The following is a 27,910-nucleotide window of genomic DNA, read 5'->3' as shown; positions in this document are numbered from 1 at the left end:
TAACTTAGACATAATATTTAGAATATTTACGTGCTGCTTGTTAATAAAATCTGAAAAGGGACTCTAAAGACTAATGCATACTTGTTCACCAACAATAGGAACATTATTTAGCTGAGAATTATAAAAAAAATAGCAAAAACAATTAATTGAAGTACATAACTACCGATTGTCGTGTTTTATTGGAATTTCGTACGCATACAATTTATGCTAGAGATTCTATTTGATAAAATACTTACCGCTAATATCCTAATCTGATAATAATTGTGTATGTTACATGTATTTATTAAAAAGTCATGCACAGAAAATACTAATTGTCATGTTCCAAATGAAATGTAAATTCTGTATGTTATTCATAATCTATACTAGTAAAAAATATCGTAGTACATGCAACTGAATAGCTGAGGTTTTAATTAAAAACTGGAACTGTACAGGTTTTTTGCAAATTTGTTTAAAAAAAGGAACACATATTTTTTTTTGCATATTACCTAATTCCAAATGCAATATAATGACATGGAGTTCATGAAGATTTTAATCTAGATAACGCTTAAGGGTTTGTTACCGCGGTGGTAAGTTGATGATTTCTCTTTGGGGAGAGCAACTTTATTACCGCAGCTCTAAGCAAAAACTATAAGATTACGACAATATTGATCACAATACATGCTTACATTTTAATTTTATTTTATTACTATAACTAGTGTACCCGTACGTTCTACTACTGTAACTTATACGAGTATTAGAACTTAGGGAGAGATTTTTAAAAATTATCAGGCGAGGTCGGGTATATAAATAAAGACCTCGCATGATAATTTTTAAACAAATGTTTAATTACATAAGATAAACATTTTGTTTACATAAATTTTAATTCATATTATACTTATTATTATTTTCCTTCATCATCATTATTGGTTTGTTACTTTTTAGTTTTCTCTCTTTTCCGCATATATCTACCTGTTCATTTTTCAATCCGTTTCCCTAAGGTTGCCTTGAAAAGATTGCTTTCAGCAATAAGGCCGCCTTATTGTAACTATACATGTTGTCCTTTAATATATTGTTTATGCCTTTTTCTTTACTGTGTGTTACAAATAAAATATATTCTATCTATCTATTTATTGTCATAACTCTGTAATGACACACATATATATTTTAACACACACATAAACACAGAGAAATATATATGAACATTACTTAAAAATTATTATTATAAGTTAGTTTCCAATGCATTATCACAGCACAATGTTTCACTTTATAATACATACTTGCCAACCCATTTCGCTTATACATTTTCCTTTTATTTATAAGGGGATATTGAGTGCAGTGAACAATAAATAAGTGACTACGGGCCCACGCACGTGAGTAGACAGAGGAGATTAGTACTGTGATTACGTGACGTCGACCCCTTCTGAGAGTTCAGCTTTCATTAATAAAGATTTATTGATGTAATGCATTCATTTATTACTTTCCTATGCGTATTCTTAATGTGCAACAAACTACAAAGTATGCGTATAATACTGTATTTGTTGTCTTGTTTACATTATATTTTAATCTGGAATAAATAAATGTAAGGGTAAGAAAATGTACCATATATAAATAAATAACACCTGAACAATAAACACAATGCCATCTAATCCCACGGCAAGCGTAGCTTGTGTTATGAGTACTAGACAACTGATATAAATACTTAGATTTTTTGTAAATACATTACACCACAGTAAACACCCAGACCTAAAAACATCATATTCATGAATAATTTGCAACGTGAGGAATCGAACTCACAACCATCGGAAGTGCATCTGCGAACATCTAAAATTTAACGGAATAAGTAATCTAAAATTTAAATTTTAAAATGTTAATAGTGTACCTACTGTCCAAAGTCCATATTCAACTAACTGCAGCAGTACCTCTTACTGATGCAGATAAAAACCGGTACAGTGTGTATCGGTTAAATGTTGGTCAGTGTACAAATTAACCCCTTTCATATGATACATAAGCCAGTCTAAATATTTTGAACCTCAATTTCCGACTCTATTCGCAAAGCTTTTAAATTTATTTTTCTTATGTATGAAACATTATCGTAACGTCTATTATAGTTAAACCAAAGATATCCAAAAGTAACGCAAAATCCGAGTTAATAGAAGTTTAAATTATTTCTTTAAAATAATGACATTTAGTTAATACGAACACTTCATTAAAGAACAAATCTTATAAGAAATAATCCATTTCGAATTTATTTACTACAGATATACACCCAGTTAATAACAATCGTAATGTTATTGGCCTATCTAAACCAGTAATCATTGTCACTAGCAGTTTGTCACTTTTCCATTTTCACGGTTTTATACTATTATTATATACCTGGCAATCTTGCTTGAAGACAATTTAACATGTCTCTGATAATGCCGCACGCCAACACATCAATGTGTCCAATTGCCATAAAAGCCGTAAAACGATCGCAAGCACGAGAACATCCCATGTTTTTCTAAAAGGTCCTGAGAGTATAATAAACTTAACGACACTGTTCTTGCGTCATATGGGATTACACGAATATTTCGTAACCAGCATCCTTTCTAGACATATTTCTGAAGATAAAACGACACTATTAAGACATATAATCCCATTATAAAGCTAGGAGCTAACAACCAATATGGTTTCATAGAGATTTTAAAGTCTTATCTTTAATTTTTAGATTATCAGGCATTATGAAAATAACATTTTCAGAAACAGGCGTTAATTATGATCCTAAGAGATTGTAATATATAGTACTATACTAACTATAAATATGACAGTATTTGTTAACACAATCTACTTTTATTTTACGATAATCAGATGCTTTTAGAACGACACTTGTTTACTTCACGCGACATAGCGTGATGATCCCATAATAATTATGTTGCAATTGAAATTGATTGAAAAGACATCATTTCATATTATCAGGTGATAAAATCACCTGATTCCAAAGATTGTTTTCTTTCAAATGTATATGTTTTGGTGTTATCGTATAGTATAATGAGTAAACACTGGGCTAAAATTGATAAAAAGGACATTTCGTTTTTTCAGTATAGTATAATAATATAAGATATATACGCTCCAAGCTTAAATCACACAGGTGTATGGTCATAGAAAACTTAATACTAAATACCCACATTCGATGTTGCAGGGGTCTATCAATATATATCGATAATTTTTAAAAGATTGATTAATAATCCATTGTATGTTGTTGTATTGTATATTATGTTTGTAGATAATAGTATAATGTAATATAATAAATGCAAAAGCGTGTGTGTCTGCCTGTCCGTCTTTCTTTTTGTTACATTTTCACAACTATATGATTTAATTTGATATGAATAATAATTATAAGTATTAGGATGGCGAATATAAGCTATCTTTTATGTAAAACTCGTCTAGAATAGGTTGAAATAGGGGATAAAAGATTGTACAGACGAAGTCACACGTAACATCTGACAATTTGTAAGGAGAGTTGCGTTGCAAGCTAGTATAAGAATAATAACATTTCTTTATTGGAACTAAAAAATCATAATTTTAAAGTAGGGTAATTTAACAATAAGTAATATCTAAGTTTCTATTTCTATTTCCAATTTCTATTTCCAATTTCGAACTTGCAACCACAGACTTAGTAAAGTCAGGGCAGTGAGTAAAAATGACAATAGATTAGTCCAGTGGTTACCAGTAAGCATTCTTACATAACCATTTTTTACATCCATGTCAGATTTACTTAAAGAAGAGTGGGTGCCGCAGAAGCGAGATAAACAACGCAAAAATGCACTATGACGAGCAAGATCCTCAGTTGATCTACTATTAGTCATTATGCGGAAATTACTTTTACCTAACATCAAGAATAAAAATCTATATTACCGAATTAAATATAAAATTTGGTGATGTTCATAAGAACAAATTAATATTTGTACATATAGATATGTACGAAAATGGTTCGATATTTGTATATATTATTATGTATATACAAATATCAAACCATTTTCGTACCTCTTCAGGATATAAATTTACAAAAATTCTTTCTTGTCTAAATTGTGTACAAAAAGTCTAAATAGAATAAGGCTTATATAGTTCTAATAGTTTCAACTCAGTCATGATGAGTTTGTCAGTCAAGACTTACTCTCTACATTAGGTGTAGATAGTACAAATAATAAACAATTGTTTGTAACCTTGGCCTAGATTACAAATAGATAAAAACAAGTCACACAATGTAAAATTATTACTTTTTGAAACATTTACACTGTGTACTAATGCAGTTTGAAAAGATACCACTTCATTTTTTACACATACTAAAAATTATATAATTTAATTTTTGTAGTGTACATCATAATTATTCAATCCGATTAAATATGTGCGGTTAATCAACTTTTAAAAATAAAATTCTCCTTGAATTTAGATTTCTTATAAGAAAAAAAACTGATGTCTATTTTTTAACTTATTGTAAATATTTGAATAGAATTACGAATATGAATTAATACATTTAAATCGTACAAATTTTAATGTTTTTATCAGTTCCAGTTTTTACAACACTACACAGAAAATGTTATGTATATAAATATTTATGTAAGTCATAATTATTTACTGTGATTGAATTGACCATTTGGTTTTGACATTTTAATATGAAAAGTATTTTAAATTAATGTTTCTTTTATAATTGTTTTATATTATTGGAAGAATTAAATATATATAATACTTGTTCTGAGTTTACTGACTGTAAACTCCAAAACTGCACAATTTTATTATTATAATTATATTAATATATTTATATATATATATATAAATATAAATTTTAAAGCAATAATTAAAACATTTTATAATTACACCTTTTCTGAAAGGAGTGACTCATTGACTCAATTATCATGTAGATACATAATGACTACCATAACATAACATTTGTCTCATGTAGTAACACTCCAATTACAATCTCGATGTCCAACACAGAACATTCCAAATCAAATTCAGTTGTTGAATTGTTGAATATATGTATTACTCCCATTCTACATCAAGTAAAATCAAAACCTTAATCCTGATTCATACACATTCAATGTAACACAGATGTTGTTAAAACAATCTTTAAATTAACTAATAATAAGTTTACCTGCTAGTGTGAATCTGTCCATATAATTGATGAGATTGACAAAACACAGCACTCCGACAGTCATGTATTCAATGAAAGTAACATCTCTCAGTGTTTCTCTTCTCCTAGTTTGCTTCTCCTGAAGCAACGTGGTAGCGGAATCATTATCACCATTTATCTCCAACTCTGGATTGGAGGTATTTGGAGTTATGCTACTTTGGTCCATTATGCACTCAGTAAAGTCCTAAGATAATAAATTACAGTAACACTTTCAAACAATTTGGTCTTCAGATTATTACTAAAATGCGACAGTCACACGCGATATTACCCTCAAAATAAAATAAAATAAATATAAATACAGTAATATTGGGTGTCCATTAGACCGAGTAGGCGCATAAGTATCATGTATGTATAGAAATCAAAGAGCAATAGATAAAATGCTTAAGTATTGAAGTTCAAAAATCATGATTATCACATCGAAGTAAGAAAGTTAACGTTCGTCACAATCAGATTACAGACAGGCAACTGACAACGCAACAAAACAGTGCACAACCGACCATGACGTTGACGTAATAATTTTGAATTTTTGACTTGACACAACCAATAACCATAGACTTTTTTTTCTCATATTCGTCCATCTCCTTTTCAGTGATGGAACAGGCAAAGACCCTTAGACCGTACAGCCTAGTCTACTTTTAAACTTCTTCATATTTGAACAAGTGATGTCGTCCACTCAACTTTTACTCTTTTTTTAATGAACAGGCAAAAGTCCTGAGACCATACAGCTAATCCTAGTTTTAAAGATTAACCATAGGGTAGCTATCATGTTATTTTTTTTCATGTGCTGATTTCCACAAGACTTGTAGTTTTACCGATAAACGAGAAAAATCATTTATTATCTTTAAAATTTGATTTAATCTAATAATAGTCAGTCGTATTTACAATATGCCACTATTATTACACACTATTTGTGCAGTTAACGTGTCAGTTGTATATAATTCGGTATCTATATAATCTATGCGTATTAAATGTTTATCGTACTTTATCACAGCCAAAAATAAGATTTCTAAATATAAGGTGTATTGAATGTACGTAGAATACTGTATTCTACGTAAATAGACATATATTGTAAAACAGTTTAGAGCATTAGATAAGGTTGGACTCAAATGGACTGTTATCCAAATATCGTTATAAAACATAATAAAAAAAAAATGGAAACAACTGGCGTCAGCTGTCATTCCTTGCCGTTGTCAAAGGATTGCAAGAGAGTAAACCCTTGTCCACAATAGTCCACATATACGTTTTACTCGTTTTTACATTCTCACTCAAATAAAACATTAGTAAATTAAAAATATTTGAATGTAATTACAACAATATTAAAATATCGAAGGAATTTAGTACTGCATAATAACGAATCATTATATACTTTATAGATAATAATAATGAAGTCGGGAAAAGTATGTATAATATTATTTGTCATTTTTCACTGTAGTTTTGCAAAAAAATATCAAAAAGAAGATAAACCTGAATGGGCCAAAAAGGATATAAGAGATTACTCAGATGCTGATATGGAACGGTAAGGCTGTGATATATTTTTTTTAATTATACACTTATTTGAAAACTTGCAAGTTAACTATTAATAGAATTATTACTCATATTGAAATTGAAAATGTATATTTTTAGTTTACTTGATCAATGGGAAGAAGATGAAGAACCGCTACCAGAAGATGAGCTTCCTGAACACCTGCGGAAGCCTCCACATATAGATCTAACACAGATGGATATGTCTAACCCTGAATCAGTGTTACAAGCTACTAAAAAAGGCCAAACATTAATGATGTTTGTAACTGTTGCTAATAAACCTTCCAGAGCTAGAACTGAGGAGTTGACAAAAATCTGGCAAGCTGGTCTATGGAGTAACCATATACAAGCAGAAAGGTATCAACTTTAATATTATGTACATACATATTTGCTAATGAATTTCGTATAATAGTTAATTATATGTATTATAGCTGGTAGCGACAGAATGTTGTTAATGATGAAAATAAAAAAATAGCCAATCTCCAGAATATTGTTGTCACAAGCTTAATAGTAAAAAAAGAAGTCAAATATTGTGTATAAAACAAATCTCAAGTATAAGTAACAATATTTTATAGTCTTTGCATGTGTTGGTCTATGGTTTCCAAATAAAGTTGAATTGTTCATACATTGCTTATGCAAGACTAGATTTTTTCTTTAATCATGGTAACTAGATGATAATTATTATTATTTATCCGTTAAGAATTAATTTATCTGTTTAAGCTACAAAATATGACTTACTGGTCCACATAACATAGTAAATAAGCCTGATATATTTTTTATACTGTATTACTACAAAATTTAATTGGAATTGTCTTATTTAATAATACTGTTAATATTTATTACAGGTATTTGATTGATGATGATAGAGCTATATTTATGTTCAAAGATGGCTCACAAGCGTGGACAGCTAAAGAATATTTCCTAGAGCAAGATGAATTGAAAGATGTTCAGTTAGAGAGTCAAACATATACAGGGAAAAAGTCTGATGTTAGAAATAAAGCTGTAAGGGATGAATTATAGATCTGAGTTACTAATGTATCTGCCTATTTATTTAATAACTAAAGTTAAGAATAAGTTGAATATTAAACAAATTATATAATATATATATTAAAACCTTATTGTTTATTACAATAAGTATACTTTTGTGTAGAATACATATAACCAATTCTTCATATTTTATAGGCTACCCTCATACTTTAAGGCTATTATAACACAGTAATTCACAATGTGCAACCCATATGTTGAATTCATGGAATGAAGAAGTTTCCCTCTAAAGTTACCACACCATATTCAGCCAAGAACTTTTTATGAATCTACAATTTCTTTTTTTTATCTAAATTGATGTTGGGGTTTTTGTTGAATCTACAATGATATTCCGTAGACTCAAATGTTGTACAATTTTAGATAAGACTGTATATGAATAATAAATTTAAACTACCAAGGATGGATACATAAATATATTTAGGTATAAGTAGCTTCTACTATAAATGATTATAATAGTTAAATTTGTATGAATAGAAGCTTTTACTTAGTTAAGTGAACAAATTATTTTCACATTCAAACTGTGTAACATGTTTATGTGAATACAATTTCAATTGTTTGCTTTTAAAAAGCATCAGTGGCGCGGAAATGTTCTTCATCAATTGTAGAATAAATATGGCCTTCACCGCACATCCAGTCCAGTATTTGTCTAAAATTATAAGGTAGATTAAAAAAATGCATTACTACATAATTAATGAATCTGTATGTTGCAATAAATTACCCCATCTGGGATAAAATAAAGTACTACTAATGTTTGGTTATTTTAGAGTTAAACAACAGTAAAAAAAATAAATATCATAAAAGATATGCAACACCTATTCTATTATATTTATAGTAACTATTTCACTGTGGGCAGGTAAAAAAAATTTGATAGCAAATTGTGATATTGTATTGTATTGATAGTTTCTGGGACTAGTTTTTAATGAAAATAATTTATTCAAGTTATAAGCAATAATACTAACTCAAACTCAGTTTTGGACATGCGGTCCTTCAATGTTGAATACATGTCATCTTTGCTTATTCCTTGCTCTAAAGTAGATACACGTATCAGATTGAAAACCATCATTTGTCTCGCATTCAACCCATTTACAGACTGGTTATTATCAGTGATTCCCAACATTGAATTTGCTGGCAGTCCCGAAGGTACATTGTTGCTGACAATTTTTTCCTGTATAAAAATAACATATACAGTTATAATATAATAAACCCTTAGAAATTCATGTTATTAAGTCAATTCTTGAAAAGTCATTTACATAGATAATGATTTCATTCAAAATTAAGAATAATTACATGTAAGATACAAATAATGAAATAAATTATAAGTACCTCTATATTATTATAGTCAGTTGTTATAAGAAAAATATACATGATCTGTTCAGTGAATTGAGAAAAACAAATATTTTAGATGTTTAGTTTTTGTATTGACTTGTTTAGGTAAACTATTCCTATAGTCATTAATTTATTTTTAATCTTTATAATTATTTTAGATGTTCAATACATCTAAAACGAATAAAAAAAAAATTAAAATTATTATAGATATAACATTATAAAGATATGTTATAAAATCAGACTAGGTAACTTTAACATACCTTCTTTGAATCAGCTTCCATTTTAACTTTATTGTTAATACATTGCAAATAATGGAATGTAATTTCATTTACATCATTTATTGGAATGATTTTGAATGCCATCAAGACTTTCTTCCCTTTGTTGGTTTTCACATTTCCAAAAATTTGTACATAATCATTTACTTGAACATTTGGTGCTGTTTTATCCTAAACAAAAAAAATGGAAACTGTAGAAATTATTAATCTACCCTGAGAAAATAAAAACCATGGTTCGTAAGAATATCCTTCAAATTTAGTTCCTGACGGAAGCAAAATCGGCAAAGGCAAGGGCAAAGCAAAGGTAGCAAAATCTGAAAATGAGTGAGCACAATAGATCTATGTAGGTTGCAGTGTTACAGGTCCAAGCACCTTACAATAGCCCAAACTACCCACTAAAAAAAATTGTAAATAAAATTAAAAATAATAATAGTACATCTTCATCCATGGCATCTTGGTCTAACCAAAGAACTGCTCTCATCCTTCCAGTTATATCCTGAATTGTATATGTAATTTTGGTACTTTGTGTTCTAATATTTTTTAGTCGAGCTACTACTGAGATAATTTGTATCTCAGTGCCCCAGATCTTTACCCCATCATCACCACAATGTAAAGCTTGTCTTATGACAATAGGTGCAGTACGAGAAGTTCTTCGACCCTGAAACATACAAAAGTTGCCATATAAAATGCTATTTTATGACTGAAATACCATGCAACATCAAAACATTATGATTGCATCTATTATAATTTAGGTAACAATACAGTGAAGTTTGTTAGTAATTGGAATTAGTTACCCCATGGAAACCATTCTGGGTTAACTGACCATGATGAACCAACTGACTTTACAATCAGCCTATAATACTTCACTGATGGGACAGCATACTGTATCCATCCATAAAAAAAAACAGAGAAAGTAAAGTGAGTGCATGGAAGCATGTTTGACCTTATCAATCCTGGTTAACAAGTTCAAAGTTAAGTTTCTAGTTATATACCTATGTATAATAAAAATATAACTGATTGTTGCCAGTAGGAAAGATTTATGAGAAAAATTATTATTGAGGGACTTTATCAACATAATAGAACAAATACTGTTACAATAATTGTTAGAATTTTGTCTGTTTATGTGTTTGTGTTATTCTCATTACAATAACAGCCTAACTGATTTTTGTAAAGTTATTATAATGTCGAGCTACACTTAAAATGTTTTTTTTGTTCATATCGATTTACAAACAAAAACTTTAAAGGGTACAAAGCATAATAATAACGATAGCTGAAGCGTTATATGCCCTGTCGCATAGCGAGGGTAACAATTCATATTTTAGCACGAATATAAATTGAAGGCAAATTTATAAAGCCAGCCTCTCTTAATCACTAACATGTTATCACAATCTATTGTTTTGTGCATACTATCTGTATACCCTTATCGGTACCCATATTTAAGAGGATTTACTGTCTGTCACCCACGATACGCTATAATGCAAAAGGGCGCCAACGTACAGTTTTTTGTGCTTGATTAGGGGTCACCGCATTTCCAAATTGATTAGGGGAATTAAAAAATCCTCCACCAGCCACAGATTGATCTGAAAGCAATATCAAGTGGGATTAAAAATGACATTACGAAATTTTAAAATGCAAATAATGTCTTAATTATAAACTAATATTTCCTTACCATTCCACATTTTGATTTAGAAAAGGGAAATGAATTATAATATAAAAGTCTCCTTATATGACTATTTAAATATTTATTGTGTTAAAACAACTTATAATATTGACTTAAAGAAAAAAACAAAATAAATTAACTTGGGTTATTTGGTACCGGCACAAGTGTTGTTCGAATTTGACATTACATTACCTATGTTGCCAAGTAATTGCGATATTTAAATAGTGTTGAGACATAATAACAAATTAATATTAATTAGCGATTTATATCAATACACACATATTATATGTGGGTATTCATTTGACACCCATCAATGCAGAATGAATGAAGTATAAGTATTAATAAAGATAGTGGTGTAATAAAGTAGATTTTTACTGAAATATATTTTACTAAAACAACAATAAAAAACAGACTTTAAGTCTTTCTAATCTGTGGTGGTGGTGACAGACTACTCATAACTCGCAGCGTTACAGAAACTACATTTTACAGTTTTGTTATGAAATCTTATTGATAGTTTGAAAGTTTTAACAAGGAATAATACACTACTGAAGCACAATATATATCTAGCTTTCTAATAATGTCATTGCAATAATGGCAAGCAGAAACATTCATACGGGCAAATATTATGTAAATTTTAAACGTGGTTTTGAAGATTATAAAAAAGATATTACAGTAACAATAGATAAAGTTTTTAGCAACGATAGTTTGGTTAGTATCCATCGTCATATATGTATTACTATGTTTATGTGTGATATTCTTAAAAAATCTAATATTGCATTAGATTTTTTAAGAATATCACACATAAATTTAGTTATATCATAGTTTTAGAATATATCGTAATAATATTATAAACTACTGAACGAGTATATAAACTACGGAGTTTGATGAAAGTTTACAGTAATGTAGCTTATGCATCAGAATAACATATAAAATTTTTTATTGAAATTTATACATTGAAAATTAACGCCGATTAAACTGCGGGCACAACTAGTATTGTATAAGGTAGACTACAAAATTAACTGTATCTGTATTGTTTTATGTTTGAGGCTATAATATGTGACGGTAAATTTAAAAGTATAGTGTTAATAGTATTGAATTCATATTGAAGATTAAATTTAGTCTTAAAAAATAATATCCCAGTAATATCCAACATTCTATAACTCATTAATAAACTTATATGTACAGAGTGTGCTAAAGTATACAGTTAGCAAGTGCAGCTAATGGTACCCATTAATAAAATCTTTCAGAAAATATCCTTGGCAGATGACAATGATCCCACTTTTGTGTATTTTAAATATAACACCATGTGATTATGAAGATTTGAAAAAACAACAAGGACTTCTTATTGATTTTGATAACTTCTCATCTCAGCTTGTTAGATTACTCCAACAATGTGCATCAAACAACATGTAAGGGAAAATTGTTATTTAAAATATGGTAAACTGATTATACACAGGTTTATGTTCGCATATTCATGCTTATAGTTTTAGGGTTTATCCTAAATAGCTTTAGATTTATCTTGAATTCATGGTCACATTTTGCAGTGCTATTGAGATTGTTTCCTGTGAAAGCTTGAGTAAAAAAAATAAAAAATTGTTAATTTTTAAGTACAATAAATATTACAATATATTAATTTATTTAATTACTTGCCATTATATCATATAAGTTACAAGAATTTAGTCTGCATTAAAAATATCTTGATAATATTTTGACTGTATTTAACTTATATATAATAAATCAATCAAACATTATAAAAGCATAATTTTAGACATTATTATAGGTTTGGTCAATTACACTTGTTCTATTGAACCATATATTTGACATACAGTTTTTAGTACAAACATGATATTTATTAAAGTAAAAATTATGTTTTTAGGTTTCTTATAATGCAGCAAACAAATCCTGTGCAATATTACTTTGAAATTATTGAGCACAATGAATTTAAACGCCTGGTTCACTTATCTCTAAGAACTGGGCCCGCTACAGATGCTGATATAAAACAACATATGGCTGATACTATAACAAATTTGAAAGTAAGCAACCAAACCTATGCTGGTTTTAGTTATTTGGGTAGTTGATTGAGATTTACTACAACATCTTTTATATGTCTAATTATCTGCTTTCAATTCTTGATAGTACTTGTTTGCACCCATTACCTAAATGTAACATTTATAATTGAAACACTTATACTTTAATAAATTTTTAATATATAATATAATTATAATTAATTAATTTATATTTTTAATAGAAAATGTTGGCAACAGTTAAAAGTTCAGCTGCTTCCAGTGATGCTAGATGGAATGACAAATGTTTGAATTTGGAACGAAAAATACAAGATTTAACACATGTAGTTCTAAAATGGAGGAGGACAAACATAAACTGGTAGCTGAATATCAGGATGAATTAAAGCATGAAAAGGAAAAGTTGACACAGGTTTGCCTTCATTAGACTTGAGTTACTATCCAAATTAGTTATTAAGGTATTTAGCTCTTTGAGCATATTAAAGTAATTAGTGAAAATTTTGTACCAATTTGTATACTGTAAAAATAGTCGCAAATATTTTCTTCTATCTGATTGTTGTCCCATCACAGAAAAACAACTATAAAGTCTCCATTGTAAATGGTGTTCTATAAGTCTTAATAATACAAGTTACATTATAGATACATTTATATAGAGAGTTTGAGTATTATATAATATAAATAAAATTATACCCACAGGAGAGGTCTCAATGGCAGAAGACGACTGAAAATACGTCAAAAGTACAACTTGCATCATTTCAAGAAAATATTAATAGAAAGGATCGACAGATTGATGAACTGAATGTATTGTCTAGACAATTGAAAGAAAATATCGCACAATTAGAAAACCAGATTAGGTATATTTTGCTTATTATTTAAATAAATTTTGATCCACATCTTTAGAAGTAATATTATTATTTGCATGATCTTTCATTGTTTTTCTAAGGACTTACCATATCAACTATGACTGGTTAACAATGTAACATCTCATACACTATTGAGTAATATTTCGTAGTTGCATATAGTCTAGAATTTGGATGTATATTCAAACATAATAGTACAGAACTAGGTTCCCCCAAAAGTCTTCCAAAAGTATCAGGACCATATAATAAAATTGCGCGTCATGAAGTTGCTGACCTAAATTTGTTTACTTCCACAATATCAAGATATACCTTGACAACTTCAAAGAATAGAGGCAATATAATATAATTCTTAATGTTTTTTTCACTACAGAATATCATACACATGCTCTGACTCTACATATTTTACAGTGAATTTTAATTGAGATATATTTGCCTCTTAGTGTAAGTATATGATGCAATAAAATTCAAGAATATATTCTGACTTGTAGTGATAAATCGCAACGTCTAATGATGCTAGAAAATGAAGTGCAGAAGACACATATAGAAGTAGCATTACATTGAAAGCAAAAAATACAACACTTGAAAGAGAAATTGCAGAGAAAGAGAAGCAGTTTAATCAAGTAAATACCAGATGTATTTCATTAGAACAGGTATACACCATGTACATTTTCAGACTGCAGAATTTTTTATGACTGCAGGATATATATTTATTACAAATTTTCATATTGCATCATTTCCTTTTTACAGTTTGCTAAGGATAATTCAGACATGATTAAGGATTTGAATAAATCTATACAAAGTATGAAAAAAGAAAAGGTAATTATAAAAAAATTCAATAATACTTCTAGAATTAAAAATAATAATATATATGGGTTGTCCTTGATATTGTTGTCAATATATATTTGCTATTGTGCAGACCATATAGTCTGCACATATAGTGCTAGGATAGTTATTTTCAGAATCAAGGCAACACCAACATATAAATATGTTCCATTTTTAATGTACAAATAGGTTCAGTTTAAAAATACACTAGTGTATTTTTGCATTTTGCATATTTTGCTTATGTCTACAAATATATAAGTATATAAGCAAAATGTTGAAATAAAACTCTATTATAAAAATATAACAAAAAAAAAAATGCCGATTCTTCATTTTCAGTCTAACCAATACATGTTGTATTTTTTTTTACAGATAAGCTTAGAAGAGCTTCTGGCAATAAGCGAGTCTTTAGTCAATAAGAACAATAATGCAGCGCATTCTGCATCAGAACAACTCATGAAAGCTAATCAAATAATATCAAAACAAAATGCAGAGCTCATTGAAATAAGAGAGAAGGTACTGTTTTTTATAGTTTATAATTTAATTAAATTTTATCATTTATTTGTACAATAAGTGTTTGTAAGTGCATAATAAATAAATATGTTTTACAGTTGCTATGCAGAACTGCTATAGCATTGGAACAAGAGAAAGTTATAGAATCTAGTAATAAAGAAATAAACGATTTGAAATTGGAAATACAGAAAACAAATAAAAATATGGATAAGCTTAATGAAGAATTAAGTCATTTAAAAGAGACATGTGAGGATAATGAGAAAGCACTGAAGGATCGTGACGAAACCATTAAAAATAACAATATGGGTAATTTCAACTGTATTCATAGAAATGGTCTCTACAGAAAATAAACATAATTTGTAGAATTATATGCTTCTTCTTCTAACATACTTAGTGGTGCTGACCATCATTTACAATTCTTTTTTTCTCTGTCATACAATGGCTACATAGAAAAGTTGAGGGATGTGATTCAGGCAATGTCCTGGAAAATACACAAAAGTATGGCGTGCAGAGTGTAACTAATTCTACACCTTACTTTCTGCCTAGCAATATTAACAAAACAAACTCACAAAATGTATCCGATCAGTCAATTGACTTTTATGCAACTTCAAAATTGTAACAAATATATAAAAATACCAATAAATTTAAATCTAGTCAAGATTAATATTTTTTGTTTATTAATCATACTGTTTATTTTATTGTTTGAAAAAAAAAAAACAAATTCGTGGATCATTGAAATTTAATCTAATATTATTAAACTGTTATTACATTTTTAGGTCAAACGTGGAAGATAGCCCAGGTCCCTTGCAAGATTCACATACACCGAAATTAGGCCTAGACCCAAAATATTTAAGGCCTGCTGGCAATAACAATAGGTTAAATGAAGGTATTTATGCAATAAAATAAAACAGACGGTTGTAACAAAAAAGATGCAAATTTATAATTTGATGTGGACACTGTGTGTCCAACAGATAGGCCATATAAGCTATGCACACTGATCAAAATTACTTATCGCCTATAGACATGAACAACTTGCTTGTTTACCACGTCATAGTATAAAAACAACAACTATCTATCTGCTTGGGGTATATATGTATATATATATACGGGGTATAATTCATTCATACATTGTTCTTTCTGAGAAGGTTAAAGTTGTTACATTTTCATAACTTGTAATTACACACCTTTCAAACCTGACATATCTTGCAAAGCACGCTACTTGGCCAGGAATATACCAGATTAGTATTCTGGCGCCTTATTACAGTTTTATTCACCTCGTATTTTATTTACAGATAGTAAAACGCCTAAACCAAGTGAAGCTGAACGAAAGTCTGGGAAAGAAAATAAGACTAATATTTTACCTAAAGTTGATTATCGCGAAAAGAAAATGGTAGAAGTACATATATTTTTTAGTGTCTGCTTATTTTCATTGAACATAATATTTACAATATATAATAAAAATAAATTTTTCATAACTTATTTTGTAATGTAACTGTAACGAAATACGAAAATCCTATATAATGTACAAAATGTTCAAATCGAATTATCAGGAACATATTCGACGGAAGTTCGTACAAGTCTCATAACCATAGCTCGACCATAAACAATGTACATGTTATGTTCTCTTCGACAGTCCGTTTCCATAAATCAGTTTTATACTGCACCAAATTTATCGTCTGTAGGTCTACCACGAAGTGCAATTCCGAAATTTCGGATCGATATTTCGTGTGATTCGTACCATGAAAAACGTTCATTCCGAAATCGTGCCCGAAAACGGAGAATATCGTTTCGATCGTCCCAAATCGTACCATGAAGTATCCGTTCGTACGTGATTATGACGTTTTGACAGCACGTTTATCGTGATTTAAAGTGCGAAGTAGACGAAACTTAAATAGTTAACTTTTACTTTCGTAAGTATGGATTTTACGTATATAAGTGCTGTAATATATAAAAAAGTGATTAATTAATAATTCAGTTAATGTGTTACAGTGAATAATGTGATAAAAGTTAAACTAATTAGTGTTTTTAAATATTATTGTGTTCAATATAACCTACAACTTAGCATTACTTTATTTTGATTAGTTTCATTATGCCAAGATTGGCTGGAATTTTAGAAGCCCTCAATGAAGAAGAAATTGAAAGACGCAGGTTTAAAAGAAAAATGCGTACTAGGTACCTCCAAAGATCCATTCCCGACTTCGAGTTTGTATCTAAATACAGACTCAGTCGGGAAATTTTCTTTGTCAGTATGTGACGATTATTACCCCTGCCTAAAAATCGATCCAATAACCAAAGTAAGATCTTATGTACATTTTGTAGATGAAAAAATTTAGTATTTACCTATTATTTAGTATTCCCATATCTATTTTTTTTTCAGATTCTCACTGCATTAAATTTTTATGCCAGTGGTAGCTACCAGGGTGCAGTCGGACAAAATTTAGACACCACTATGGCTCAGCAGTCTGTCTCAAACTGCATCAGGGATGTAACAGATGCCTAAATACACCCTATATACTAAGGAAATATATAAGATTTCCTCAGTCCAGGGAAGACAGGAACATATTGAAGAGAAAGTAAGTTTATGTATATTAAATATGATTAAGATTTAACTTTATAGAATTTTATGCTCTTTGTCGATTTATAATACATATACTATTAATTTAGTTCAGCTTCATTCAACTATTTGTAGCTGTAAATTTATAAATGATATTGTTGTTAATTTCAGGAATCAGCATAAGTTAATTGATGTTTAAATAATCAGTAGTTTATATTTCTTTTTCAGTTTTGCTACACAGTATGGTATCCCTGGTGTTATAGGATGTATCGACAGCACCCATGTAGCTATAATTCGGCCAACAGTCAATGAAGAGAGATTTTTCAATAGAAAACATTACCACTCTTTAAATGTTCAAGTTGTAAGTACAGTATTTTATGTAAAATTTGCATAGTGTATAAATAATTCTCAAGTTATTCATATTTGTCACTATCTGCAAATATCTTTATAATGTTTGTCCTATTTTTTAGATTGCTGACAGTAATTTAAAAATTATGAATATTGACGCCTCTTATGGTGGTGCCACTCATGATGCATTCATTTGGGAGCATAACGAGATCAAAGATCATTTGGAGAGTCTTCAAGGAGAAACAACTTATTCGCTGGGTAAATAAATCGTAATTGTTAACTTTGTAGTTGTACTACATATAAAATTGGTGAACAAACAAGAATACAATGTTTTGTCATTCCTTTTCATTATTAGGATGTCATAAAAGATGATTATAGATTGTATTTCAGTATTTTTTATGTTAAATATTATTAGCTGATATTATATTGAATAGTCTATAAGCTATCAAGTGCATTTATCAAATTCCAAGTCTCACAGTTAAGTATGTTTTCTTTTCTTTCAGGTATATAAAGATTAGAAGAGAGCCATACGTTCTATTTATGGTATGGGTTCGAGATAGTCATTATATCAAGGCTTTAAAGAATCAAATAGCCTCACCGTTGCCTCACAGTACATTTATGAAATATTATGTATACAAGGAAAAACTTAGATAGTTTCAAGAAACTTAAAGACTGTACAAGTAGAAACTTATGCAATAAAAATATACTAATTTTACCTAAATGCTGTTAAAATTGATATTAAACAAATGTTATGTAAAAAAGCCTATTATAGGATAGATGAATTCATAGATGACAGCAATATAATAAGTTTATTTGAATAAATGATTTTCTATTCTATTCTATTAGAAGTTAAGGCATTACTTATTTACAAAATTAAAAACTTTTTACAATAAAATATTTTTATTTTATAATCACATATATGTAGGTATATATATATATATAAATAAAAGTAAAATCAAAATTGTATATTAAACATTTTTTAAAATAACACTAACTATAAATGATTAAACATTCATTCAGAAAAATGTTGTATAAGTATATGCAAACTAAGTAGTGTAGTTCAAGGCGCATTAAATTAATGACCAGTAAAAAACAGTTTATATTTTGACTTTGTTAATACTTATATAAAGCTAAGTAACATTTTTATACTCATTATTTAACAAATCAACAAACTAACATAATTCAACAAATCAACAATGATATATATAAAGCTAAGTAACTTTTTTATACTCATTATTTAACAAATCAACAAACTAACAGAATTCAACAAATCAACAATGATATATCTAAAGCTAACTAACTTTTTTATACTCATTATTTAATAAATCAACAAACTAACATAATTCAACAAATCAACAATGATATATCTAAAGCTAAGTAACTTTTTTTATACTCATTATTTAACAAATCAACAAACTAACACATCTACATTAATCATGTCAAATTAAAAAAAAAAACAAAATTTCATCTATTCAGTCGTCTTAATTCTATTTGTAGACCATCCAATCGATCCCTTATTAATACATTTAATTCCTGGAGTGATTGGCAATCATAATGACTCTATAGAACTATCCTCCGCTGCGATTCGCCGCTCCTCCATTTTGAACAAACGCCTGCGTACACTGCGAGGTCCAATGGCGTCTGCTCGACGGCGTCGTCGCTCTGGACGTGTAGTAGCCGTTGAAGTTCTAAAAATAGAGTTTTTTAAAATAATTATTATCATTATTGTTTTCGGTATGCATGATTGGTACTAATACCAGACTTGATGTCTAGGAATATACTAGTGATTAGGACTATAAGCCCCCATTACTAATAATCTTAATATTTACAGAAATATTTTCATATAACAATAATTTATTATGATATAAATTTTTTAATCAATAATAAGGTATAAGTAAGTGTTATTTATTAGTACTGTCTTATCTTTACTAGAAGTTAACATTGAAAAACTGTGTATATATAAAAAGGTACCAACTCTGTCTCAACTCATATTTCTGCTATGAAGCAGCTGTTCTTGCATAGCTGTATTTCAGTTTGAAAGGTGGGAAAAGGCTATTTAGGTACCTTATATACAGAAATAAAAGGAATGGTAATGCATGAGGAATACTATGGAAGTCACCATGTATTTTGATGACATCCATTATGTTATATATGTCTAGAGATAACAGTTAGCACTATTTTAGTAATGGTTTTACAACATACCTCTGGAAATGCAGAAACATGTGCATCCGACTGAGGTTCTCCAAAGCCCTCTCCCATAATACCCAATATTCTGCACTGTATTGGGTTTAAAGGATCAGCCGATGATGGCCCTACCCCAGTGGCTGTGGCAGACCTTCGAGCAGCAGTAGCAGCTTTTTTAGTTAGATATTTTTTGTCAGCCCATACCTAAAATTTATAAAGTATCAGTATTGGAAAATTTTATTTAATAACAAAATTATTTAACATTTTAAATGCATATCACGTACTAAAATATCAAGAAAAGTGCTTACCTTCTGCCACTGCTTTACAGTTTTAGTGCATCCACCCAATGCATTGAGTTCGTCTGTGAGACGAACCCATAATTGGGTGGATCTTGTTCGCCCTTCTGCATTTCTACAGTGGCCACGAGCTAACTCCTGGTGCTTTGCTAGGAATGTTAGGAGTGTATGCACTTGTTCCACAGTGGGATTACTCATCTAAATGCATAAATACATTTGTTAGCGCTTGTCATAAATAGAAACTAATAAATAAAATCAAAGTTATTACATGTTCATTTTCATTGATGTTTAACGAACAAATTTAGCAATAAAAAATTATTTAAAAACACTTGTGATGATAATTCTTAAGTTTATATATAAAAAAATAAAAACAAAAATATTTGTAATACGCAGTAACGTTATTTTCAAATATAAATAGAGGTTTGACGTTTTCTTATGACATAAAATACTACTAATTTTAGAAGTTTATAATTTCAATACATTTAAATATAAACGACTGTACATTTTATTTTATCCGGAGTATACTACTTTATTTTTTTCCTAATTTAAGAGTGTATAATAAAAGACCTCTCATCTTTCATTCGTTCACGATCATAGTCTATGGTACCCGTCCGAAATATCTTATTCCGAAGAAACTTCATGGTTCCTTTAAACTAGTATTTCGTTCGTCTTTCGTTTCGTTACGCGATAATCGGCAGTAACTTTCGTGGTAGACCTACTGGATCTATCCGCAAACCGCAAACGTCCGAGTTTTAACAGATTTTTTGTAATAAGACCGAGTCGGTCTTATTACAAAAAATCTGTTAAAACTCGGACGAAACGTGGTCTAAATGGTCGTGGTTTAAACCATTCCTAATGTTAATACTTGGAATAAACCTAACATTATTACGAATCCAGTGGGCTAATTATGTAACTTCGTTCGCAACGATTTTCGTATGTAACGTAGTGAAAATGACGTCATCTGTCAATAATGCGATCATATAGACGCCATTTGACGCTGTCAACTAGCATTGCAACGTAAACGCAACTTTACATATCGATAAAAATTATTTCTATCGAATGTCGATTTAGTAACCTCGTTGCAACGTCACGTAATCGCTATTTTGCCGAAATGACAGCGTGGAATTGAAACGGTTTTTACATTATGAGAAACAATTTAGAAGGTGTTTCTTTTGGTTACAATCTTTAAAATATCAGCATTAGCAGCATTATTTATCTTGTTTTGGTAATTTTCAGTATTACATATATTTTTATTATATTAAATATTACGTAGAAAGTCGTGAAAAGGTTTTAAATTTATTAAAATGGGAAAATTGTCACGACTCACAACACGACATCAGTGTTGCCAATTCGATATTTTATTTTCGTCCCAAATCACATAGAATGTTGTATTAACTAGAGTAAATGTTTAATATAAAATTAGGGTTGATTATGATATTAATATAATTAAAAAACTATTTCAATGAATACGGTGCTCTGTGAACGGAATACAACGTTTATGATGCTCTGTGATTTGTTTAAAGTAAATAAATTTATTTGTTTAAAGTTTTTACAATTATGTACAAATTTAAAAAGATGTGCCCATATCATTCTAAATTTATATGGATACCTACGTACTTACCTAGGTATCTATAGCAGAAAAGAAAATATAATTTGTAGGTTAGATTAATATTATTAATGATTATAAATAGTTTGTATAAAATATGCTTTTATATTCAAAATTATTAACCTTATTTTTTCATTAGAATAGAATAGACTTTCTTTATTTTATTTTATTAAATGTCTATTAATAAAATTAAAATAAAAGAACAAGTGAACGCTGCAGTATATTTTGTAATTTTTGAACGCAATAAAAATTGTTTCAAAACAACCAATTAGTGTATTAACCCAATAATTTAAAATGTATCCCTCTAAAGGTATAAGCTATCTAATGTACTGACTTTTTAAATTGGTCGGATTAACAATATTCCGCTGCAACTTCATAGTAGTATTTTATCGATAGAAATGATTTATGTTGCGGTCATTCGACCTTACTTGATCGCATTTTTTAAATTGAAATGATTTTATATTGCATCACAACTTCAACAGAAACAATTTCATATCGTGTTACATAATTAGCCCACAGATCTAACAGAGGACTACTTAGTACTACAGTTAAATCGTTCATTATGTATTCCATACAGAAATCAGTCACTCATGTCTGTCACCGTACAATTACGTTCCATTTTACCAGAAAACTGAAAAGATCAAAAATAATATTAATTCAAAGAAAAATGTATAAACTAAAAATAAATTTATTTCTATTTATCTAGGTCTTCATTATAACTATTTCATTAATATATAATATTTATTAATGTACTATTAGGCTGAAAATCAGTTTTAAATTACAAGTAGGAGTCCTATACGGAGGAAAGGAACGGCGAGATATTTTTATTGGATCGTTCGAATGGTGACTATTTCAAAGTCAAATGAGTGAAAAAATAACAAATAACGTCTTTTATATATTTTTATTTTCGTAAAATTTGCTTTAAATATTTTTAGTTAATATATTTTTAATTTAGTTAAAATATTTTTCCAAAAACTACAACTTACAATAGAATTTTTAAAATGGAGTTTGTATTTTTGCATTTAGACCACTGTTAAACTAGGGGCATCGCAGGTGTAACTTTAGACCATAGACGAATCACGATTTAGAGATAAACTTCATTTTGTAATAAGGAATACATTGGTGAATAGTTTATTACTAGTGCTAAACCAGGTTTATCTTTTTGTAATAAGGCCGACTATGTTTAATTCGTTACAATTAATAGTTGGGGAGTACAGAGTTGTTTCATAACATTCGTTCACATTATCGTGACATGCGTAACTATTAGTAGCATTGAAATGTATATATTTTTTATATCATTGTTTCTAACCATGAATCAAGTCCTGTCGTAACAGAAAGCAATAATTTGTGTTGCTAGTTAAAATTCCAATTGTATGTAATTTATATGTAATTTTAGTTACTGTACTAATAAATAAAATATATCCCTCTATAACAAAATACTTAATAGCTTTTCGTAAACAGAGGTTACTAGATCTTTATCTAAATGTCTATCGTAACTTTCTGTAATATACCGTATTTATAGGAAAAGAATACCGTACTTTTTAGTTGTCGTAGACACGGTCATTGTCACAAAAACTTTTTTATCTGTGGAGAGTTGTAGAATGGAATGGAGATACATATTGGCCTGATGATGTGAATGAAATATATGTGATTGTGATTCATTGATCTTTCTTTGACATTTATATCCACCGATTATTAAAATTAATAATGTATTAAATTTTGACTATCCAATTAATGTGATAATTGTAACCCTATGTAGTTATTCAAATTGCAATTTACTTATTTGAATTAGTTAATACAATGTATTAACTATAACAGTATTGTGAAATGTTGTGATCAAGTGTGATTGATGTTTGTTTTACGCTAAGTGTTTTTTGTGTTGGGGTGGAAGTGCCTTTCCAGTTGTCACAAGATGCCTTTCAACTTCTTGTGCTGTGTGAGACCTGGAGTGGAGGAAGTGGTGGAATTAGATTATTCACATCAGTCACTAACAGACGTTCCATCAGATGTCTTTGTATACGAAAGGACCCTTGAAACCTTATATTGTCAAAGTAATCGTATCAGTGAGTTACCACGACAGCTTTTTATGTGTCATGGACTGAAACACTTGGACCTCAGCGACAATGAGCTACAAGCTATACCAACCGCCATATCTTCATTGGTAAATTTACAGTACTTGAATATTAGCAGAAATACATTAGCTTCTATACCCGATACCATGAAAGCATTAAAGTATTTAATGTACTTAGATCTTAGTGTTAATCCTTTAGAAAAACTTCCAGATGCTATTACAAACCTTATAGCTTTGCAAGAATTGTATCTGAATGATACATATTTGGAGTACCTGCCAGGAAACTTTGGTAGACTTGCAAGTCTGCGTATACTTGAATTGCGAGATAATTATTTAATGATTTTACCAAAATCTTTGTCACGATCTACAGACTTGTTAAGGTTAGATATAGGTCAAAATGAATTTCAACAGTTCCCAGAAGTTATTGGAAGATTTACTAAATTGAGAGAGTTGTGGATGGATAGTAATAGTTTAATGAACATACCAGCAGCAATAAAACCATTAGAAAATTTAATACACCTTGAAGCTAGCAATAATATGATAGAAGAAATTGCACCAGAAATTGGTTACTGCACAAAATTGGTGGATTTGAGTTTGTCAATTAACAGTTTAACCCAACTTCCAGATAGCATTGGGCAATTAAATAATTTAACCACTTTAAAATTAGATAACAACAGGTTGTATTCTATCCCAGAGAGTATAGGACAGTTAACTAATTTAGAAGAGCTTATGTTGATGTGCAACTATTTAGAAAAAATACCATCCTCAATAGGTCTCCTAAGGAAATTACAGTATCTTAATATCGATGATAATATGTTAAGAATGATTCCTCCAGAAATAGGGAGCTGTACAAAGTTATCTGTGTTGTCACTTCGAGCAAATAAACTAACTAAGATCCCTCCAGAAATTGGCCATTTATGCTCTTTAAGAGTTTTAAACTTAGTGAGAAATTCTCTAGGTTGTCTTCCTCAGTCCTTATTAAATTGTGATAATTTAGTAGCCCTCTGGCTGTCTGAAAATCAAAGTAAACCTTTAGTGCCTATGCATTCCGAAGTAGACCCACATACTTATGAACAGGTCCTTACATGTTTCCTCTTTCCCCAAGTGCCTTTGACGCCAATAGAGATGAAATCAACAGACAATGAATATAAATCAGAAAATGAAAATGCACAACCACCTGTTCGACATATTAGCTTTGTGGATATGAAAGCACTGCCAAAAGTCCCTGAAAAACCAGGACAGTTGCGAAGAGCACCAACACCTTATCCAAAGGAATTAAGAGCTTTAGCTAAGCATGCTAGAAATATCCATAAGGATGGTACACAAGATGTTTCTCCGCCTATGCAAAATGCAGTGCATATAAAAGCAGCTAAAATCACACCTACATTACAACAAAGATTTGCTTCAGATAACAAAAAAGATATAAGTAATGTTACAAAAGACAATATAGATGGAGTACCACAAGATGCTATGAAATTGTCAGTGTATGATAATATTCCCATAGAAAATTCTTATGATAAACCATTAGAACTCTCAAATGAGATAGATACAACTTACAAAGGTGTTGACCATGCTTTGTATCCAGAGAATAATGTTGGTCAAAATTCTGATTGTAAACATGAAAACTTAAACCACTACATGCTATCTCAGAGACATTACAATACAAAATTGAATGAAAACTATGCTTCTAGGCAAGATATGGATAGAACAGGGGTTCCTCAAAATATTTATGGTGTCCACACAGTTGAAAATAAAAATTATTCTGTTAATAATGACAATACTTTTAGGAACAATTTAGATGAAACTCATAGGCTACAACGACTAAGTCTTGTTTCACAGGACAGACGATCGAATAATGAAATGGTATTATCACCTAACTTTGAAGATACCTCATATAATACAAGAATAGTTGATAATATTCCTCAATTTGAACCTATGTATTCTAGAAAGGATCATATTATATCTCATCCTGTACCAGAGGGTAAATATAGAGATAAGATATATGACTCAGAAACATTTGCACGATCTAAAGAAAAAAATTTCAGCCAAAGAAATTATGATACCTACAATTACAATCCCCGTGGGAGCCGTGATTTAGCAGGTTCAAGAATACATACCATTAGTCAAGTTGTTAGTTCTACAACAATGCCTAATTTAAGTAACTACAATAACATGTATCCCATACAAGGCGTAGATGGCCCTCAATTTGCAACAGCCATCCATCAAACATCACCAAATGCGAACTTTTATAGTGGTGTAGCTTCAAGCCCTACTTATGTGTCTACACAGTCTCCTGAACTGTATTCCCCAACTGGCCACACAAATACGACAAATCCATATCGTATGACGAACACGCCTCTTGTATCAGATGATGGTAGTTATAGCCATATGAATTCCCCTACAAGTCAGAATATGTATGACTTGTATGATGCCATGCCAGCTCCATCCAGTACTCCAAGTGTTATTAGTCACCGCCATAGCCCCAGTGGCGTATCGGAACCTGTGTATGGACGCGGTCAACCTCCGCCTTACCATATTGCAGCTCCCTACACAAAACATGCACAATATTTTAATGGCACAACTGGATAGTGTCAGTGTATTAGAGGGAGACAAACATTCTTCCTACAAAGAGTAAAATCATATGAACACTATTAAATTTTAATTAAATATCTTGTCTGTTCTTTCTCATTCTATTTTGTTATATGCATGTTTTGTGAATGTGCAATTTATATGTGATATAATATAATAATGTTGGAAGAATAATGTAATTATAAGGTGCTAAGAAACAGATTAAATTGTTGGAGCAGTAAGCACATTGATTCTTAAGGAAAAAACTTTATAACAAATTCAGAGTTTAATATGTAAATAGTTTCAAAGGATATGTGGCAAATATTATATTAGAAAATAGAGTTGTAGGTACTGGTTGAGTACAACTTGTAACAACTATGTTGTTTCTTGATAATGTTGTAATAAATATAATGTTGATAAATAAGAGCACAGAATATAGATAGATATATATATTGTATGTAAGTAGGTACTTTATGTACATTTAATGACGCGGTACAACAGTCTATTTTAGAGTAGCCACGCTTCGTCAGACGACTGGCTATGGCGTAGAGCTAAGTATCATTCTAAAAGTTAAATGTCGTCAGCGAAGTGATGAAGACGATGATAAAATCTTAATTCTTTTTCGCTCTCACCTTCAGTTATGCCCACGTCACGCTTATAATGCAGCGATGAATTAGTTTATCAAATATCAAAGGTTTGTTTCAAAGTTACACAGGTATATATCTATTTTAACAATTTCGTAGCCATTAAGTATAAATCACAATAGTATACACAGTAGCATTACTACATCTGGTTATCAAAATAGTTAGTCCTTCAATTTAATAATACAATTAACATTTAGAGAGTTATTGGTAAACCAATACATTATCGTACGAATGCATGATTTAAATTAATTATTTTTTCTCTATCAATATCATATGCAAACACCGCATATGTGCCTACTATTAATGGCAAAAGCAAGAAACGATCCTCAAATATCACCAATTTGCGTAAGACATCCATTATATGTAATATCGTTTAATATTTAATTCCGTCTAATAACTAAGATTGATTATATTTACGTTAGAGCGTTACTTTTTCATGTTAAGATCGATTTAA

The 27,910-nt window shown here is 29.7% G+C and overlaps 5 protein-coding genes and 2 pseudogenes across 6 annotated transcripts in view; 4 read left to right on the top strand and 3 right to left on the bottom strand.

Moving 5' to 3' along the window:
- Positions 1-5,581, bottom strand: part of LOC131850064 (protein spinster-like) — a 30,121-nt gene extending 24,540 nt beyond the window's left edge. The window contains exon 1 of the mRNA XM_059200218.1: positions 5,108-5,581. Within this exon, the coding sequence (XP_059056201.1) occupies positions 5,108-5,312 (205 nt within the window). The 5' untranslated portion in view covers positions 5,313-5,581. The remainder of the gene's footprint in view (positions 1-5,107) is intronic.
- A 762-nt stretch (positions 5,582-6,343) lies between these two features.
- Positions 6,344-7,703, top strand: LOC131850058 (LDLR chaperone boca-like). The gene is made up of 3 exons (XM_059200213.1): positions 6,344-6,662; positions 6,770-7,024; positions 7,513-7,703. Exons 1-3 carry the CDS (start codon positions 6,529-6,531, stop codon positions 7,685-7,687), a joined length of 564 nt encoding a protein of 187 aa, XP_059056196.1. The 5' UTR covers positions 6,344-6,528; the 3' UTR covers positions 7,688-7,703.
- Positions 7,704-7,905: 202 nt separating this feature from the next.
- LOC131850057 (replication protein A 32 kDa subunit-like) lies at positions 7,906-11,160 on the bottom strand. Of its 2 annotated transcripts, XM_059200211.1 has the most exons (6): positions 10,982-11,160; positions 10,810-10,892; positions 9,749-9,970; positions 9,298-9,483; positions 8,671-8,876; positions 7,906-8,357 (listed from the first exon to the last, which is right to left on the bottom strand). In XM_059200211.1, the coding sequence occupies exons 1-6, from the start codon at positions 10,989-10,991 to the stop codon at positions 8,273-8,275; spliced, it is 792 nt and encodes a 263-aa protein (XP_059056194.1). In that variant the 5' UTR covers positions 10,992-11,160; the 3' UTR covers positions 7,906-8,272. The 2 variants fall into 2 exon arrangements, with proteins under 2 accessions (XP_059056194.1, XP_059056195.1); XM_059200212.1 differs by lacking the exons at positions 10,810-10,892; positions 10,982-11,160 and adding an exon at positions 10,720-10,768.
- A 258-nt stretch (positions 11,161-11,418) lies between these two features.
- On the top strand, positions 11,419-17,017 carry LOC131850067 (spindle assembly abnormal protein 6 homolog; annotated as a pseudogene).
- A 257-nt stretch (positions 17,018-17,274) lies between these two features.
- On the top strand, positions 17,275-18,353 carry LOC131850066 (putative nuclease HARBI1; annotated as a pseudogene).
- A 1,302-nt stretch (positions 18,354-19,655) lies between these two features.
- On the bottom strand, positions 19,656-20,875 carry LOC131850065 (uncharacterized). Its single transcript, XM_059200219.1, has 3 exons — positions 20,580-20,875; positions 20,290-20,475; positions 19,656-19,775 (listed from the first exon to the last, which is right to left on the bottom strand). The coding sequence occupies exons 1-3, from the start codon at positions 20,763-20,765 to the stop codon at positions 19,656-19,658; spliced, it is 492 nt and encodes a 163-aa protein (XP_059056202.1). The 5' UTR covers positions 20,766-20,875.
- Positions 20,876-23,391: 2,516 nt separating this feature from the next.
- On the top strand, positions 23,392-27,599 carry LOC131850060 (protein lap1-like). Its single transcript, XM_059200215.1, has one exon. The coding sequence runs from the start codon at positions 24,086-24,088 to the stop codon at positions 26,831-26,833; it is 2,748 nt and encodes a 915-aa protein (XP_059056198.1). The 5' UTR covers positions 23,392-24,085; the 3' UTR covers positions 26,834-27,599.
- The last annotated feature ends 311 nt before the right edge of the window (positions 27,600-27,910 follow it).

The sequence above is a fragment of the Achroia grisella genome, unplaced genomic scaffold (genome assembly GCF_030625045.1).
Source record: "Achroia grisella isolate CSIRO2021 unplaced genomic scaffold, CSIRO_AGI_Agris_v1 utg69856, whole genome shotgun sequence".
Classification (NCBI taxonomy): Eukaryota; Metazoa; Arthropoda; class Insecta; order Lepidoptera; family Pyralidae; genus Achroia; species Achroia grisella.
The sequence above is the reverse complement of the archived record's forward strand: the minus strand, read 5'-3'. Positions and strand labels throughout refer to the sequence as shown.

What these genes read in the sequence shown, in the direction of transcription:
- LOC131850057 (XM_059200211.1), bottom strand. An exon ending in AAGATGCCATGGATGAAGAT is followed by an intron (nt 9,484 to 9,748) that starts GTACTATTATTA and finishes TTTTTTGTTTAG; the next exon opens with GATAAAACAGCACCAAATGT. An exon ending in TGGAAGCTGATTCAAAGAAG is followed by an intron (nt 8,877 to 9,297) that starts GTATGTTAAAGT and finishes ATTTTTATACAG; the next exon opens with GAAAAAATTGTCAGCAACAA.
- LOC131850058 (XM_059200213.1), top strand. Translation starts at nt 6,529, where the DNA reads ATGAAGTCGGGAAAAGTATGTATAATATTATTTGTCATTTTTCACTGT. An exon ending in TCAGATGCTGATATGGAACG is followed by an intron (nt 6,663 to 6,769) that starts GTAAGGCTGTGA and finishes GTATATTTTTAG; the next exon opens with TTTACTTGATCAATGGGAAG. An exon ending in AACCATATACAAGCAGAAAG is followed by an intron (nt 7,025 to 7,512) that starts GTATCAACTTTA and finishes TATTTATTACAG; the next exon opens with GTATTTGATTGATGATGATA.
- LOC131850065 (XM_059200219.1), bottom strand. Translation starts at nt 20,765, where the DNA reads ATGAGTAATCCCACTGTGGAACAAGTGCATACACTCCTAACATTCCTA. An exon ending in CTGTAAAGCAGTGGCAGAAG is followed by an intron (nt 20,476 to 20,579) that starts GTAAGCACTTTT and finishes TATAAATTTTAG; the next exon opens with GTATGGGCTGACAAAAAATA. An exon ending in ATGTTTCTGCATTTCCAGAG is followed by an intron (nt 19,776 to 20,289) that starts GTATGTTGTAAA and finishes CTCTATTTTTAG; the next exon opens with AACTTCAACGGCTACTACAC.
- LOC131850060 (XM_059200215.1), top strand. Translation starts at nt 24,086, where the DNA reads ATGCCTTTCAACTTCTTGTGCTGTGTGAGACCTGGAGTGGAGGAAGTG.